Below are 17,070 nucleotides of genomic sequence, written 5' to 3'. Positions count from 1 at the left end.
CTCTCTTCTGCTCTTGACACAACCTTGATTATGAAACCAGCCTCATATGACCAGCGTTTTTGGTTTGGTTCAAGAGTATCCATTTCTAATAGGATAAAAAAACAAGACTTTGAAAAATAACTTTCATGGTAATCCCCCCCCCCCCACGACATGTTAGCAGGGAGGAGGTGGGGGGAGAAGGGAAGTCTGTGCAGGCGGGAGATAAAGAATGTGAATCTACACAGAGACCAGATGGGAGAGACGGCGCGCAGCCACAGACACATCCTTACCAGTTCAGCGGCCGGCATAAGTGAATCACTACAAGTGAATCACTGCAGGTGCTTATGTGAATTGGAGCCATCCATGTCATAGGACGGCTGATTGGTAAGATGTGAGTAAACAAATATTCAAAGCCCTGCAGTGTCAGCGGGACTTTGAATGAACAGCAGAGAAATGGCAATCACTGAGAGATAATGGGCATTCGTCCTGTTACCTGGAAGGGGAGGGGGAGGTCCTAGCGAGATGTTACACCTCACTGGCGTACCACTGACCCATGTATAAGCTGAACCCCAGTATTTAATTGCTGAAAAACTCGGCTTATACACAAGTATATAGGGTAATTAAGACCCTCGATTCCATTTCTGTGTATTAGTAAGTTAACCAGTGAAAAACAATAAAATGAAATAGAAATGGAAAAAAGTAATAATTAAAATAGCATCATAAAAGAGCAAATATCTCATACTTTGCAACTATCATAGTAACTGATTAGGTGAGAATCAACAATACCTTCTGAAATCATTCTGGTAAAGTTTGATGAGGAATGGAGTATTCATTTGGACTCAAATTATCTTCTCATGAATTACCAATTAATCAAAAGGAGAAATATAGTAAACTTACATCTGAGTAGCCTAGAGGACAAAGTTCAAAAGTTCAGGCATCAATAACAGGAAAAACTGATAGACTAGATTTCCTAATATGATGCAATAAAATATACCTTAGTCAAAATGCCTTAACTAATATTAGTAGATACATCAATCTTAAACTCAGGAATACTTTATTTGGCTTCTAGTTCTCAAAGATGTCCATAATACAAAGAAATATTCCAAATGAAAGGAACCTAAAAATATAGACACAATCTGAAATACTAAACTGAATCCTACTCTGAAAACAACTACTACCCCGACAAACCTCCCAAAAAACCTACTCCAAAACACTTTTTTGAGACAATAGTGAACAGGAAATTGTGGGCAATAGATTAGTCAGTGGGGACCCAAAGCCCATCTGTAGGAAACTGGACATCCCCTTTCAGAAGGGTCACAGGGTGGCAGGAAGGAGAGACCAGCCAGTCAGGATGCAGTGTAGCAACGATGAAGCATACAACTTTCCTCTAGTTCCTAAATGCTTCCTCCCCCCACCATCATAATCCCAATTCTACCTTACAAATATAGCTAGACCGGAGGATGTACACTGATACAGATAGGAACTGGAAACACAAGGAATCCAGGACAGATGATCCCTTCAGGACCAGCGCTGAGAGTGGCGGTACTGGGAGGATACAGGGAGGATGTGGTAGAAAGGGGGAACCAATTACAGGGATCTAGATATAACCTCCTTCCTGGGGGGATGGACAACAGAAAAGTGGGTGAAGGGAGACATCAAAAAGTATAAAATATGACAAAATAATAATAATTTATAAATTATCAAGGGTTCATAAGGGAGGGGGAAGCATGGGAGGGAGAGGGAAACCTGAGGAGTTGATGACAGGGGCTTAAATGGAGAGCAAATGTTTTGAGAATGATGAGGGTTAACGAATATACAAATATGCTTTACACAACTGATATATGTTTGGATTGTGATAGGATTTCTATAAGTCCCCAATAAAAAATATATTTTAAAAATATATTTTTCATAGATTAGTCAACAGTATACATATGTGTTAAATTTTCTGATATTACTTTACTGTGATTAAGTAAGAGATTATCCCTTAAGAAATACACTTTGAAGTAGTTAGGAATCAAGTGGTATGATTTCTACAACCAACTTAAATGGGTCAGAATATTTTCATATGCAGAGTATAATAAATGATGAAATGGCAAATCACATGAATTTTGACATGTCAAAAATATAACAATGAGTAATATGGCTGAATGCATACATAATGAGTTCTTTATACTACTCTTGGAACTTAAAAAATCATTTTATTTAAAAAAAACATTTTATTGGAGACTCATACAACTTTTATCACAATCCATACACCCATCCATCGTCACAAGCACATTTGTACATACGTTGCCATCATCATTTTCAAAGTATTTTCTTTCTACTTTAGCCCAATTGGTATCAGCTCCCCATTTTCCCCCTCCCTCCCTCATGAACCATTGATAATTTATAAATTATTTTTTCATGTCTTGCACTGTCCAACGTCTCCCTTTACCCCCTTGTCTGTTATCCATCCCACTGGGAGGGGGTTATATATAGATCATTGTGATTGGTTTCCCCTTTCTCCCCCCACCTTGCCCTTACCCTCCTGGTATGGCTCTCTCAATATTGGCCCAGAGGCGTTTATCAGACCTATATTCCCTGTGTTTCCAGCTCTAATCTGTACCCCATGTACATGCGCTAGTCTAGCCAGAAGTGTCAAGTAGAATTAGGGTCATGAGAGTGGGGGTCATCTTGCACCTTTCAACAAATTTTAACAGTTTAAAAAAATCAATTAAAACACATCAAAACCTTAAGAAGGGAAAAAACCGAATCAGTGAGCAAACACCTCCCAACAAAAAAAGGTTTATCAAAGAATTCGACCAAAATTTAAGAGAACTTATACCAATACTATATAAACATTTTTAAATAGATAATTAAGGAATACTCCAATTAATTCTATGAAGAAACATAATGAAAATGAGGCTAAGATAAAGAGGGAAAAAACACCACAGACTTTTATTTGTTATTAATATACAAGTCTTTTGTCAACTTTTTGAAGCCGTCTCAAATGTAACTAAAAATAATAATGAACAAAATTTGACAGCATTATTTAAAAAGTTACTACAACATGGATGAGTGGAACTGATTCCAAGAATGCAGAAATGGGCTAACATTAAAAAATCACAGGGAGGGAGGGGAAAATGAGGAGCTGATACCAAGGGCTCAAGTAGAAAGAAAATGTTTTGAGAATGATGATGGCAACAAATGTACAAATATGTTTGACACAATGGATGGATGTATGAATTGTGGTAAGAGCTATACGATCCCCAAGTAAAAATTTTTTTTAAAGAAATGAAGGGAAGTGAAAAAATAAGCTAAACTGGGGGTAGATAGGTATGACCTTGGGTGGAGAAAAAAATATTTTTTAAGAAGAGAACTTAAAAGGGAATAGGGCAAAACTATTTGGGGTTTGATAAGTTGTTGGACATAAAATTGATCTGAAATGTAAACCCTACTTAATTGCTAATAGTTTTCTCAAAAAGAAAAAAAATTAGAAACTGCTTACAATTAGAAAAATTATGGCAACTGTTAATTTCTGCTCAGTAATAGGACAATATACAAACAAAAAACTCATTGCTATTTGGTCAATTCTGACTCTTGATGACCCTATAAGGGCAGGGTAAAATTGCGGCTGTGTATTTCCAAGACTGTAACTCTTTCCTGGAAAAAAAAAGCCTCATTTTCCTCCCATGGAGCCAGCTGGTGGTTTCAAACTGCTCAACTAGAGATTAGCTTTATTGCTGCGTGATTTAAAATAATACTTTCATTGTAAATATTGTGGACCATAATTTCTGGTGTACCAAAAAGTGAGAAACACTCAAAAATTAGGAAAAATGAAACATTCATATTTGCTTTGTAAGAAATAATCTAGAGTTAGAAGAAAGCTATTCTGAAAAGGAAAGTAGCATCATGGTGAGAGAAATATATTGCAAGCATGTGCCTTTTTGTAGAGTGGGCAGAAAAACAAGTCTATGTACTATAATTTTGAACACTGTAAAAAAAAGCACTTAAAATTAATAAAAATCCCTGGGAGATGGACGGCAGAGAAGGGGGGGAAGGGAGACTCCGGATAGGGCAAGATATGACCAAATAACAATCTGTGGATTATCAAGAGCTCATGAGGGAGGGGGGTGCAGGGAGGGAGGGTAAAAAAAAAAAAGGGAACCTGATGCAGAGGGCTTAAGTGGACAGCAAATGCTTTGAGAATGATTAGCGCAAAGAATGTATAGATGTGCTTTATACAATTGATGTATGTATATGTGTGGATTGAGATAAGAGTTGTATGAGCCCCTAAAAAAATGTAAAAAAATAAAAGAAAAAGAAAGAAAATGATTAGGGCAAAGAATGTACAGATATGCTTTATACAATTGATGTATGTATATGCATGGATTGTGACAAGAGTTGTATGAGCCCCTAATAAAATATTTTTTAATTAATAAAAATGAGAAACAGAGACAAAACTGTCCGAGTGAAAAGTTAAGAGAAAAAATATTCAATTTACAAACTTACGATTTTGAACCATGTAAAATATCCTCTTATAAAACTTAAACTGTTCCAATTATCTACAAAAACATAGGTTCTGATTGTAACAGTGACCATTCACAGGTACTAAAATTTAAAATAAAGCTTCTCAGAAATCCTAAAAACTGTAAGAAAGATAAAAGTTTTAAATGTTCTTATCAGTCATCAAAGAACAAAAAATGCTATCACTGTGTGCTCACTGACCTGATACAATCACTGAAGACAAATGGGTACATAAGCAAATGTGGCAAAGAAAGCTGATGGTACCCGACTATCAAAAGATGCAGCGTCTGGGGTCTTAAAGACTTGAAGGTAAAATAAGCAGACATCTAGCTCAGAAGCAACAAAGCTCACATGGAAGAAGCACACCAGCCTGTGCAATCACGAGGTGTCAAAGAAATCAGGCATCAGGCATCATCAAAACAAAAAATCCTATCATTGTGAATGAGGGGTGGAGTGCGGAGTGGAGACCCAAAGCCCATTTGCAGGCCACTGGACATCCCCTTACAAAAGGGTCTCGGAGAGGAGATGAGCAGTAAGGATGCGATGTAGCAAAGATGAACAATACAACTTTCCTCTAGTTCCTAAATGCTTCTCCCCCCACCATTACCACTACCATGATCCCAATTCTACCTTGCAAGTCTGGCTAGACCAGAGGATGTACACTAGTAGAGACAGGAACTGGAAACACAGGGAATCAAAGACGGATGATCTCTTCAGGACCAGTGGTGTGAGTGGCGATACTGTGAGAGTAAGGGGAGGGTGGGTAGGAAAGGGGGAACCGATTACAAGGATCTACATTTGACCTCCTCCCTGGGGGATGGTCAACAGAAAAGTGGGTGAAGGGAGACGTCAGACAGGACAAGATATGACAAAATAATTTATAAATTATCAAGGGTTCATGAGGGAGGGAGAGGCTTAGGTGGAGAGCAAATTTTTTGAGAATGATGAGGGCAAAGAATGTACAAGTGTGCTTTAACACAATTGATGTATGTATTGAATGTGATGAGAGTTGTATGAGCCCCTAATAAAACAATTTTAAAAAAAGAAGTGAAAAGTTTCAAAAATAAAAAGTTTTAAATGTTCAAAGTGGGTCAGGTAGAATGAAAACTGTGCAGAAAATTTGGAGTTTGACAATTTTAAATTAACACAGCAAAATCAACAAGACTATAGACTCAAGAGACAAATCTAATGGCTTTAGAGCGTGAATGAATAGTTATGATATTCATGTATTTACTTAAAAATTTTTTAAGAAACAATGTAAGACAACCTACAACAAAGGGACTATATCATAACCATAAAAAAAACCAACTCCCCCTTCTGTAAACAATACCCACACCACCCCTGGCATTAGGGAAACTGCTCTTACCCCTGACTCCAACTAGTAGTTCTAGTGAAGGTTGCCATTCATAGTACCCTCCCCACTCTCCAGCCACATGGACAGGCACATGCTCCAAGACAGGCCAGTCAGAGTCCTTCCCCAGGATTCTTCAAAAGAGCTCCCTTCTTCTGGTAGAAGGGGCTGGGAAGATGAGAGCCAAAAGGTGCCAGCAGTCATGGTTCCAGTCTCATGAAGTAGAGAGTCTGCAGTATGAGAGAATGAAATCAACACGCAGAGAAAAAGATAAGAGGTGAAGTCTTAAACTCCACAGAATGAAGAGGAGGAAACAAATATACCAATAATGACATTAATACAGTTCATACAACTAAAGATAAGATTTGATTCTGAGATTCCTGGTAGCCAAGACCAAAAAAAAAAACATTAGAACGTTTCATAGATCTATCAAAAAAGGAAATGTATCCAATTTTCCAAGGGAGATAACTGTCCTTATGTTAACTACTTAAAGAACCTGATGTCAAATTAGCAAAAGAATTTCTTAAACCTGGATCTCCAAAATTGATTGCAAAGAGGGTATCAGAGGCCTGATAGGGCTTGATCAAGGGCAATGTAACCTAGAGGAATTACTGAAAACCAAATTAAGGCTGAGCATGATAGTGGGACAAGTGGAAAGTAAAAGGAAGTAAAGGAAAGAACTAGGATGCAAAAGACATTTATAGAGGTCTAAATACAGGCATGAACATATGTAAATATATTTATATATGACAATGGGGAAATAGATCTATGTACATATATTTATGTTTAGTATTAAGAAAGCAGATGGACACTGAGGCTCTACTCAAGTACTCCCTCAATTCAAGAACACTTTGTTCTATTAAACTGGCATTCAATGATGCTCACCTTCCTGACACTATCACTGAAGACATAGCGAGTGCATAAGCAAATGTGGTGAAGAAAGCTGATGGCACCCGGCTATCAAAAGATATATCATATGAGGTTGTAAAGGCTTGAAGATAAACAAGCAGCATCTAGCTCAGAAGCAACAAAGTCTACATGGAAGAAGTACACCAGTCTGTGTGATCACGAGGTGTCAGTAGAATCATGTATCAAGCATCAAAGAACAAAAACTCCTATCACTGTGAATGAGGGGGAGTGCAGAGTGGCGACCCAAAGCCCATCTGCAGGCAACTGGACATCCCCTTATAGAAGGGCCACAAGGAGGAGACAAGCTAGTCAGGATGCAGTATAGCAACCATGAAACATACAACTTTGCTCTAGTTCCTAAATACTAACTCCCTCCCACTATCATGATCCCAATTCTGCCTTAAAAATCTGGCTAGATCAGAGGATGTACATTGGTACAGATTAGAGCTGGACACAGGGAATCCGGGACAGATAAACCCCTCAGGACCCATAATGAGAGCAGCAATGCCAGGAGGGGAAGGGGAAAGTAGGAGAGAAAGGGGGAACCGATCACAATGATGTACATATAACCCCTCCCTGGGGGACGGACAACAGAAAAGTGGGTGAAGAGAGACATCGGACAGTGCAAGACATGAAAAAATAATAATTTATAAATTATCAAGGGTTCATGAGGGAAGGAGGAAAGGAAGGAGGGAGGGAAAAATGAGGAGCTGATACCAAGGGGTCAAGAAAAAAAACGTTTTGAGCGTGATGATGGCAACAAATGTACAAACGTGCTTGACAAAATAGATGTACATATGGAATGTGGTAAAAGAGTTGCACGAGCCCCCCAATGAAAGTATTAAAAAAAGAAAGAAAGAAATTTCCTGGGACCTGAGATAAAAGTAAAAACAAACGAAAAAGAAACCTGGATCTCTAAGAAAGCATTGCTGAAAGACAAAAATAGTCAGTGTCCATGACTTGGGTGTTCTAGCAAACGTAGATTTCATTATAACTATGTTATAGTTCAATTATTAAGTAAACTAAGAGGCTAACTATAATAGGCAATTGAATAAGTAGAGATATATCAATTCTAGTATTAAACTTATAAAATGTTTGCTAATGTCAAGGAAAAGGGGGAAATGATGAAACCAGAAAAGGAAAGTAGACTCACAACAAGATTCTAAAATGTTTATGAGCTATAGGGAAAGATCACATAGGAACGATGGACTCGAGATAGGATATCACTGACAATTGCTGAAACAAGTCTCCGGAAGGAATGGGAAAAGATCCCTTCAAAAAGCACAAATAGTAACTTGCATTTAAGATCAGTAAGCGTAAACCATGTGTCTACCCCTTCACCTTCCTAAAACTCCACCTAATGACAATTCAGACAATACATCATCAAGCCACACACATAATAGATTGGGAGAAAGGAAGGTGGGAGGACATTCACTGGCCAATCTTGGGTGCCACAGAGCCACCAAAACCTGACGTAGCTGAACCTAACGTGCACCCTGTAGCCCAGGTCTAGAGCCTACACCATTCATCTACCCACACTGCAGCCTAAGCACATGCACACTTAGGTTGTCACCACCTGTTGCCCTCTCCTCCCTGCTGCTATATGAAGGCCAAGTCAGATGTGGTGCAACCTCAAAATGTTTGCCCCGGTTGCTGAAGCACCAGGCCTGAAAAACTACGCCATCAGAGGGGGCAATATGTGGGCATGTTGCCTTTCAGAGCTACAACAAAATTGGCAGGGATGGGGGTTGGGGGATTAAGAATGGTAGGAACAGAGGCACCAACCAACATACTAGAGTGAGTCATAAAGTACCGCTACAAGATAATAGAAGCCTGTTGTTAATAAAAATATCAAAATGGACTCCTTCCCCCCCCCCCCCCCCCCGGCAGCACAATCCCTCTCACTCACTCCCCCCCCCCCCAGGCAAAAAATAAAAATGTGAAGGTACTATTTCTCAACATCACCTCCCTCTAGGTCTATACATACTTCTGAAGATGCTGTTTCCGTCTCTCTAACCCTTCTCCAAAGAAATCCTCACTGTTTGATTTACACATCAAGATAGCATTTTTAGTCCCCCTAAAGGACTCAAATTAGGGTCTTCCAAGTCTTCTGAGCTTGGGAACAAGGAAGTTTACGGGGAACACATCAGAGCTCTAGAAATGGTTGGGGTAAGAATTCTCAACAAGTTCTCATAGGAGAGTACTTGAGAAATAAACAGGCGTATTGTCAAGATGATAAAAAAAAACTTGTCCAGAACAGTATTTCCTTTTTTGTATAACCCTTTTATTTTCTTATAACCTCTTCCTAACAAATTCATATTGGTCAGCCTGCATGCTTCAAGGAAGTCTACCAAAATTACCCTTTTGAAGTCTAAAAAAAAGTCACCTCAGTTTTCTATAGAGCTGACCTCTCTGCCTTAAATTGAAGTGGCATACCAGTTCCTGTTGAAAGCCACTATTTTGATTGGACCTTTGCTTTTGAAGGTACCCTAATGGAACTAGATGGAGCCCTGGTGGTGTCTTAGCAATGTGTTGGACTGTGATCCACATGGTGGGCAGTTCAAAATCACCAACAGCAAGGGAGAAAGACTGGGCTTTCTACTCCTGATATAGTTATAGTCTCAAAAACCCACAGGTCTGAGTCTTTCTTGAATCCAGGGCAGTGAGTAAGAACAAGACAAATGAGGAAAGGTGTGTGTCCGGGTGGTATGCCGACATCATACGTGGGCAATCTGCACGCTGAACAAGTCATCCGAGAAGCGGGGTTATATGAAGAGTGTGGCGCCAGCGCTGGAGGAAGGCTGATTACAGCCTGCTGCGTGCAGAGGACACAACCTTGCCTGCTGCAAGTGAGGAGGAACTGAAGCCCTTGCTGATGGAGATCCAGGACTGCAGCCTTCAGTGTGGATTACAACTCCATGTTGTATCGTTTGGGCATCAACATATAACATGGTAAACTGAAAACAGATTCAAGTTGTCAAAGATTTCGCCTTGCTTAGATTCACAATCAGTAGTCAAGGACGTAGCAGTCAAAAGAACAAATGAGCATTGCACTGGGTAAATCTGCTGCAGAAGACATCTTTTTTGTTTTGTTTTGTTTTAGAAGATGTCTTTAATGTGTTGAAAAGCACGGCTATTCCTTTGCAGACTTAGGTGCCCCTGACCCAAGCCATTGTATTTCCAATGCGATAGCTGGGCACTGAAGAAGAACCACCAATGCATCTGCATGATGGTGCTGGGGAAGAATATGAAAGACCATGGACTGTCAGAAGAACAAACACATCTGTCATGAAGACAGCAAGAATGGCAAGACTTCATCTCACATACTTTGGAAATGTTGTCAGGAGACCAGTCCCTGGGAACAACCTCATGCTTGGTACAGCAGAGGTGCAGGGAAAGAGAAAGGCCCTCAACAAGACGGATGGACTGTGGCTCCAACAACAGACTCAAGCATAGGAACAACTGTGTGGACAGTGCAAGACAGGGCATTAGTTCCTTCTGTTGTACACAGGGTCATAAGGAGTCGGAACCCACTCAACAGAATCCAACAACAACGAGACAAAGAAGAGTGTACTGATGAAATAACGTTTCTACAGAAAGCCACACTGCTGGCAGAGACATTTTCAAACATGTACTGCTGGGAAACAGTCCATACATGTACAAACAGGAACGCTGGTCACAATACATTCTTTCTTACCCTCATAAATCAAACATCTATGATGAATATATCTAACTAATAACAGAAGCATCTGTTACTAAAACAAACAAAAAAGATGAACTATTGGGAAATTCCAGGATTACAATTGATATGTGAAATTTGTCACAGCATGTTCACAAAAAACACACACTAGTTCAACAGGGGATAGTTCAGTTATGGAGTTATATTCTTAATGAAGAAAGGACTCTAAGTAAAGAAATGGAATTTCAAGACATTTTGAAATGAAAAGTGCTTTAATGTAACTAATGACACCACAGAGCTCTCTACTCTGATCCATGGTCTGCCACCTGATAGGAACGGTGCAACAACAGACTACAGCACATGCCATTACGTTCTCTGCTGATCCTATGCTAATGAAGACTTTTAAAGGATAGAAATTAATTCATGTTCAGTTATACAATCAAACCTGACCTATTGCAAACTGGAATTTGAAATATAGAAATAATAACCAAAAAAACAAACTGAGTGCCATCAAGTCGATGCAGGCTCATTAACAAGCCTTTAGGACAAAACCATCCTACGGGGTAGAATTGCCCCCTTTCAGTTTCGGAGATTATAATTATTTATGGGAATGGAAAGCCCAGCTTTCCCAAGGAACAGCTGGTGGTTTCGAACTGCCAACCTTGCAGATTACAACCCGATGTGTAACCACTACACCACCAAGCCTCAAAATGGGAGAAAATTTGAAAGATCGAAGTGATTTATCAAAACATGAAAAAGCAATCGATACTTTGTGTTCAGTTATTTTGAAAAGATGGACTTCAACACAAGCGAGATAGAAAACTTTAAAGAATGTCAGATAAGCCAACTTCTGTATCCTCATTTATTTACCTCTACCTTGAATATCCACACAAATTAGCCATGTGAAAATCTGAAAAATTGGAAAATAATGGTGGCACTTCAGGCAAACTCTACTGAACACTTGATAGCTTACATAGTGAAAATGCAACATGTGATTATACAGAAGAAGAGGACAAGGTTATAAATTAACTTAGATACCCAGCAGTTAATAACTAACCCCCCTTTCTCCAAATCTATATCCAAAGACAGAGCCAAAACTTTGATTCTTTGAATCCCCAACATCATGTGAACATAAATTAAGAGAAAAAGAATAAAATTCTAGTTCTTGCAAGTATAAATAAAATGCTTCACAACTGGACAAATGCTAGCAAAAATAAATTAAATTCTAGACCAATACATCAATTCCTCCACTACAAAACAACTAATTGCAACTTATTACTCTAAGAATCCCAAAAGCACCCTTTTAAATCCAAGCCATGAACTCAACCAGTGCTACTTCTATCCAAATAAGGCAAACATTGGTTTAAATAGTTTGAAAAAGAAAGATGTCTAATGTCTCCATTATCATTTCCTCCTTTACTTCTGCCATTCCACAATAATCAGAGGAAAGAAATTTACCCATCAAGGAGAAACAAAGAAACTTTACTCAAAAGCATGTTCAACAGCTTTATTTTTACCTAAAGGTACTGCAAGTTCAGCTAACATATGGTTTATTATTCTAAATAGAATTTTTTTAATTACTATTACTATTAAGATGGTTGATATATATAAATCCCACTTCTATAGGCACATTTGGTCATCTTTTGCATGTTATACATAAAGAAATGTACTCTTAGTAAAAAAAAAAAGTGCTCCACTAAGATTTGTTCTTTCATTATGACTGTTTTTGTAGTGTCATCACATATTCAATAAATGGTACAACTAACTCTACCCAAAATAAAGACATAAGGAAGATAACTATAAAATTTTGTAAATTAGAAGTTGATAGGAAAACTCTTAGCAAAAACTACTAGGCAATGTATGTGTGGGGCCAGGAGGACTATATATGGGAGGTATGGTGAACTGAAATTAATTGTGCCTTTTTTGTATCCATTTCACTATAATTCCCATCAAATGATTGGGTGAGATCATGCCAAAAAGTAACAGAAGGCTCCTGGAAAACACTCCTAAAGGCCAACAGTCCTTGAACTAACTATAAGCTTTTCTTTCTTGTTGATTTGTTTTGGTTGCTTTTTGTCATTGGTTTGTTATTGTTGTTGCTTTGTGGTATATTATTGCTCTGTTTTGTTTTTGTGCATGTTATTATCTCCGGAGGTCTGTCTAAATAAGATAGGCTGGAAGAACAATTTGGAGGAGAAAACAACGGGACCGACAGTTCCGGGTGGGACATGGGAAAGGGGGTGGCGGGGGGAAAGGAAGTGGTGTTAACAAACCCATGGACAAGGGAACAACAAGTGATCCAAATATGTGGTGAGGAGGGTGTGGGAGGCCTGGTAGAGCATGATCAAGGGTAATGTAACCAAGAGGAATTGCTGAAACCCAAATGAAGGCTGAGCATGGCAGTGGGACAGGAGGAAAGTCAAAGGAAATAGAAGAGCTAAGAGGCAAGGGGTATGTATAGAGGTCTAGAAAAAGATAGGTACATATGCAAAGATATTTATATGAGGATGTGGAAATAGATCTATGTGCATATATTTATAGGTTTAGTATTAAGGTAGCAGAAGGACACTGGGCCTCCAACTCAAGTACTCCCTCAATGCAAGAATACTTTCTTCTATTAAATTGGCATTCTATGATGCTCACCTTCCTGACACAACCTCTAAAGACAAAGCGGGTGAAGAAAGCTGATGGTGCCCGGCTATCAAAAGAGATAGCAGCTGGGGTCTTAAAAGCTTGAAGGTAAACAAGCGACCCTCTAGCTCAGAAGCAACAAAGTCCACCTGGAAGAAGCACACCAGCCTGTGTGATCACAGGCTGCTGAAGGTATCCGTTATCGGGCATCAAAGAACAAAAAAATATCAATGTGTGATCACCTCCACGATAAGATAGCCGAAGACAAATGGGTACATAAGCAAATGTGGCACACAAAGCTGATGGTGCCCGGCTATCAAAAGAGAAAGCATCTGGGGTCTTAAAGGCCTGAAGGTAAACAAGCGGTCATCTAGCTCAGAAGCAACAAAGCCCACATGGAAGTACACCAGCCAGTGCGATCACAAGGTGTTGAAGGGATCAGGTATCAGGCATCATCAGAACAAAAAATCATATCATAGTGAATGAGGGGGCATAGGGTGCGGAGTTGAGACCCAAAGCCCATTTGTAGGCCACTGGACATCCCCTTACAGATGGGTCTGGGGAAGAGACAAGCCAGTCAGAGTGTGATGTAACAACGATGAAACATACAACTTTCCTCTAGTTCCTAAATGCTTCCTCCTCCCTCACTATCATGATCCCAATTCTATCTTACAAATATGGCTAGACCAGAGGATATACACTGGTACAGATAGGAACTGGAAACACAGGGAATCCAGGGCAGATGATCCCCTTCAGGACCAGTGGTGTGATTGGTGAAACTGGGAGGGTTGAAGGAGGGTAGGCTGGAAAGGGGAAACAGATTACAGGGATCTACATGAGACCTCCTCCCTGGGGGACGGATAACAGAAGAGTGGGAGAAGGGAGATGTTAGACAGGGCAAGACATGACAAAATAATAATATATAAGTTATCAAGGGTTCATCAGGTGAGGGGAACAGGGAGGGAGGAGAAAAATGAGGAGCTGGGAGAGCAAATGTTTTGAGAATGATGAGGGCAATGAATGTACAAAAAGTGCTTTACACAACTGATGGATGTATGGATTGTGATAAGAGTTGTATGAGCCCCTAATAAAACAATATTTTAAAAAAGAAAGAAAAGGCAATCTGATTAAACACTGGACAGAGGACAAGAACAGAGTTCCCCAAAGAACAAATTCAGGCAGCCAATAAATATACCAAGAAATGTTCATGATTAGCCACTCTAAATAAAATAATAAACTCAAAAAAAATCATCTCTTTAGCTTTTCCCTTTTGGGGCCATCGCTGAAGGAGCAGCAGCCAAAACGAAGTTCAATCCCTTTGTGACTTCCGACCGGAGCAAAAACCGCAAAAGGCATTTCAATGCACCTTCCCACGTTCGCAGGAAGATTATGCCTTCCCCTCTTTCCAAGGAACTGAGACAGAAATACAATGTTCGGTCCGTGCCTATCCGCAAGGATGATGAAGTTCAGGTTGTGGGAGGACACTACAAAGGTCAGCAGATTGGCAAAGTGGTCCAGGTCTGCCGAAAGAAATACGTCATCTACATTGAGTGGGTGCAGCGAAATAAAGCTAACGGCACCACTGTCCATGTGGGCATTCACCCCAGCAAGGTGGTTATTACATGGTTAAAACTGGACAAAGACCGCAAAAAGATCCTGGAGCAGAAAGCCAAATCTCACCACGTAGGAAAGGAAAAGGGCAAATACAAAGAAGAATCACTTGAGAAGATGCAAGAGTAAAATATCTTGTACACAACTTCCATTAAAACCGGCACATTTGGGAGACCCAAGGCCCAAGTGTCGGCCAATGGAGATCCCCTCATAGAGGCGTTTAGGAGAGGAGATGGGTTAATTAGGGTGCGAGGTAGTACCAATGAAGAACACAGCTTTCCCCCAGATCCTGGATGCTTCCTCCCCCCAACTACCATGATCTGAATTCTACCTTGCAGGGCTGGATAGGGCAGAGGCTGTACACTGGTACATTTGAGGGCTGGAGGTACAGGGAATCCAGGGTGGATGATGCCTTCAGGACCAAGGGTGGGAGGGACGATGCTGGGAGAGTGGAGGGTGAGTGGGTTGGAAAGGGGGAACTGATTACAAGGATCCACATGTGACCTCTTCCCTGGGAGAGGGACAGCAGAGAAGGGGGGAAGGGAGACTCCGGACAGGGCAAGATATGACAAAATAACGAGGTATAAATTACCAAGGGCACATGAGGGAGGGGGGAAAGGGGAGGGAGGGGAAAAAAAAGAGGACCTGATGCAAGGGGCTTAAGTGGAGAGCAAATGCCTTGAGAATGATTGGGGCAGGGAATGTATGGATGTGCTTTATGCAATTGATGTATGTATATGTATGGATGGTGATAAGAGTTGTATGGGTCCCTAATAAAATGTAAAAAAAGAAAAGAGGAGAAAAAAATGATTAGGGCAAAGACTGTACAGATGTGCTTTATACAATTGATGTATGTATATGTATGAACTGTGATAAGATTTGTATGAGCCCCTAATAAATTGTTAAGATTAAAAAAAAAGAACTGTATGAGCCCCCAATAAAATGACTTAAATAAAAAAAAAAACGGCACATTTGAAAAAAAAGTTATCTCTTTAAAAGCCTCAAGAATTTGATGATGATGGCTATGCTGGATTAGTAAGTAAATATTAGGCAGTATGAGTCAGCACTAACAAAGGTATTTGCAAACTTTTCAGTTTGAAGACATTCTATTCAACATAGACAAAAAAAAACCAAAAAAAATAGGAAACTGTTAAATATTAAATGATTATTTTAAAAAGATAAAATGGTAAATCTGAAACAACTCACCATAAGGGCACTTAAAATTCAAAAATAAAATGAGTTTTAAAAGAATTTTGAATGCAGGTATCATAAATTCCCCAAAAATGTATCAACTCAGCTGGACCATGATTGTCGTTCATTTGGCAATTACGTAATGATGTCATTTGGCAGTGAAATCAAGCAGTCACCGTCTCCCACGAGATGATCAGCCAATCAGGTGTTAGGAGAGAAGGGTGCGCTGGAACACTCTTACTCAAACCATAGCCCTGGTAAAATGTAACTGGAGTTTCCCTAGGAACTGAAGCATCTTTTAGCCTGCAGGAAATAGAAAAGGAGAGAGAGCATCTAAAAAGAACCCGAGAACAAAGCTAGGGGAAGAGGGAAGGTGGATGCCAGACACGTGGAGCTAGCCAAGGGTTGCTAGGCCCACAGATGTTGCAAGAACAGGGCCTACCTCCAAAGTCAACAGAGAGAAAGCAAGCCATCCCCTAGCTGGCACTCTGAATTCAGACTTCTAGCCTCCAAACAATGAAAAATCAAATTTCTAAAAAATAATAATAATATAAAAAAAGAAAAATCAAATTTCTGCTTGTCAAAGTCATCCACTTCTGCTATTTCTGTTATAGGATCACTAGATATCTAAGACAGTCTGTAAAGATAAAATCTCAGGAGCGCCATTGGAAGGGCTTTATGGCTCGGCCCCCATACAAGCTACGTGGACAACTAGCCCTTCCCCCCAGAATTTACTTTAGAGGATGGCACTGAAGCTGCAGCTAGGGGAGAGGGACTTGTATGATCAGAGCACGCGGGAGCAAATGAATGGGGAGGAACAGAGAATGGAGCACATCATGGCCCACCAGACCTGGAGGACGATATCCTCGCACCGAACAGCCAATGCACAGAGTGGACAATATGGCTGATTCCACTATGAAACACGACTTCCCTCGCTGACCCATGACCCTGTGGAGGACAACACTGGAGACTCAGTGTTGGGATTGGCCCGGACTGACACCGAGGCAAAACACTAAAGGCGTGCGGCAGAGCAACCATAGGAGCAGAGCAAGGAGCTCCCGAGGGAGTGCAAAGGATAGACTCTGGGGCCAGAGCATGGCACTCCATCGGACTTGACTGGAGGACATGCCTAGAGGTCAAAAATTAGACCTTGATCTATTTACAATTTTTTTTCAATTAATTTATTCTTTTATGGGTCACTGGTTTTCTTTTT

General features: G+C 40.1%; 2 protein-coding genes across 6 annotated transcripts in view; one reads left to right on the top strand and one right to left on the bottom strand.

The window, feature by feature from the left end:
* The window catches only part of MLLT10 (MLLT10 histone lysine methyltransferase DOT1L cofactor), a 229,093-nt gene that overhangs the window by 199,755 nt on the left and 12,268 nt on the right, over window positions 1-17,070 (bottom strand). The window lies entirely within an intron of this gene.
* Window positions 12,281-14,795, top strand: LOC142450595 (large ribosomal subunit protein uL24-like). The gene is made up of 2 exons (XM_075552590.1): window positions 12,281-12,316; window positions 14,316-14,795. The coding sequence occupies exons 1-2, from the start codon at window positions 12,281-12,283 to the stop codon at window positions 14,793-14,795; spliced, it is 516 nt and encodes a 171-aa protein (XP_075408705.1).

Source organism: Tenrec ecaudatus, chromosome 6, assembly GCF_050624435.1.
Source record: "Tenrec ecaudatus isolate mTenEca1 chromosome 6, mTenEca1.hap1, whole genome shotgun sequence".
Taxonomy (NCBI): Eukaryota; Metazoa; Chordata; class Mammalia; order Afrosoricida; family Tenrecidae; genus Tenrec; species Tenrec ecaudatus.
The sequence above is the reverse complement of the archived record's forward strand: the minus strand, read 5'-3'. Positions and strand labels throughout refer to the sequence as shown.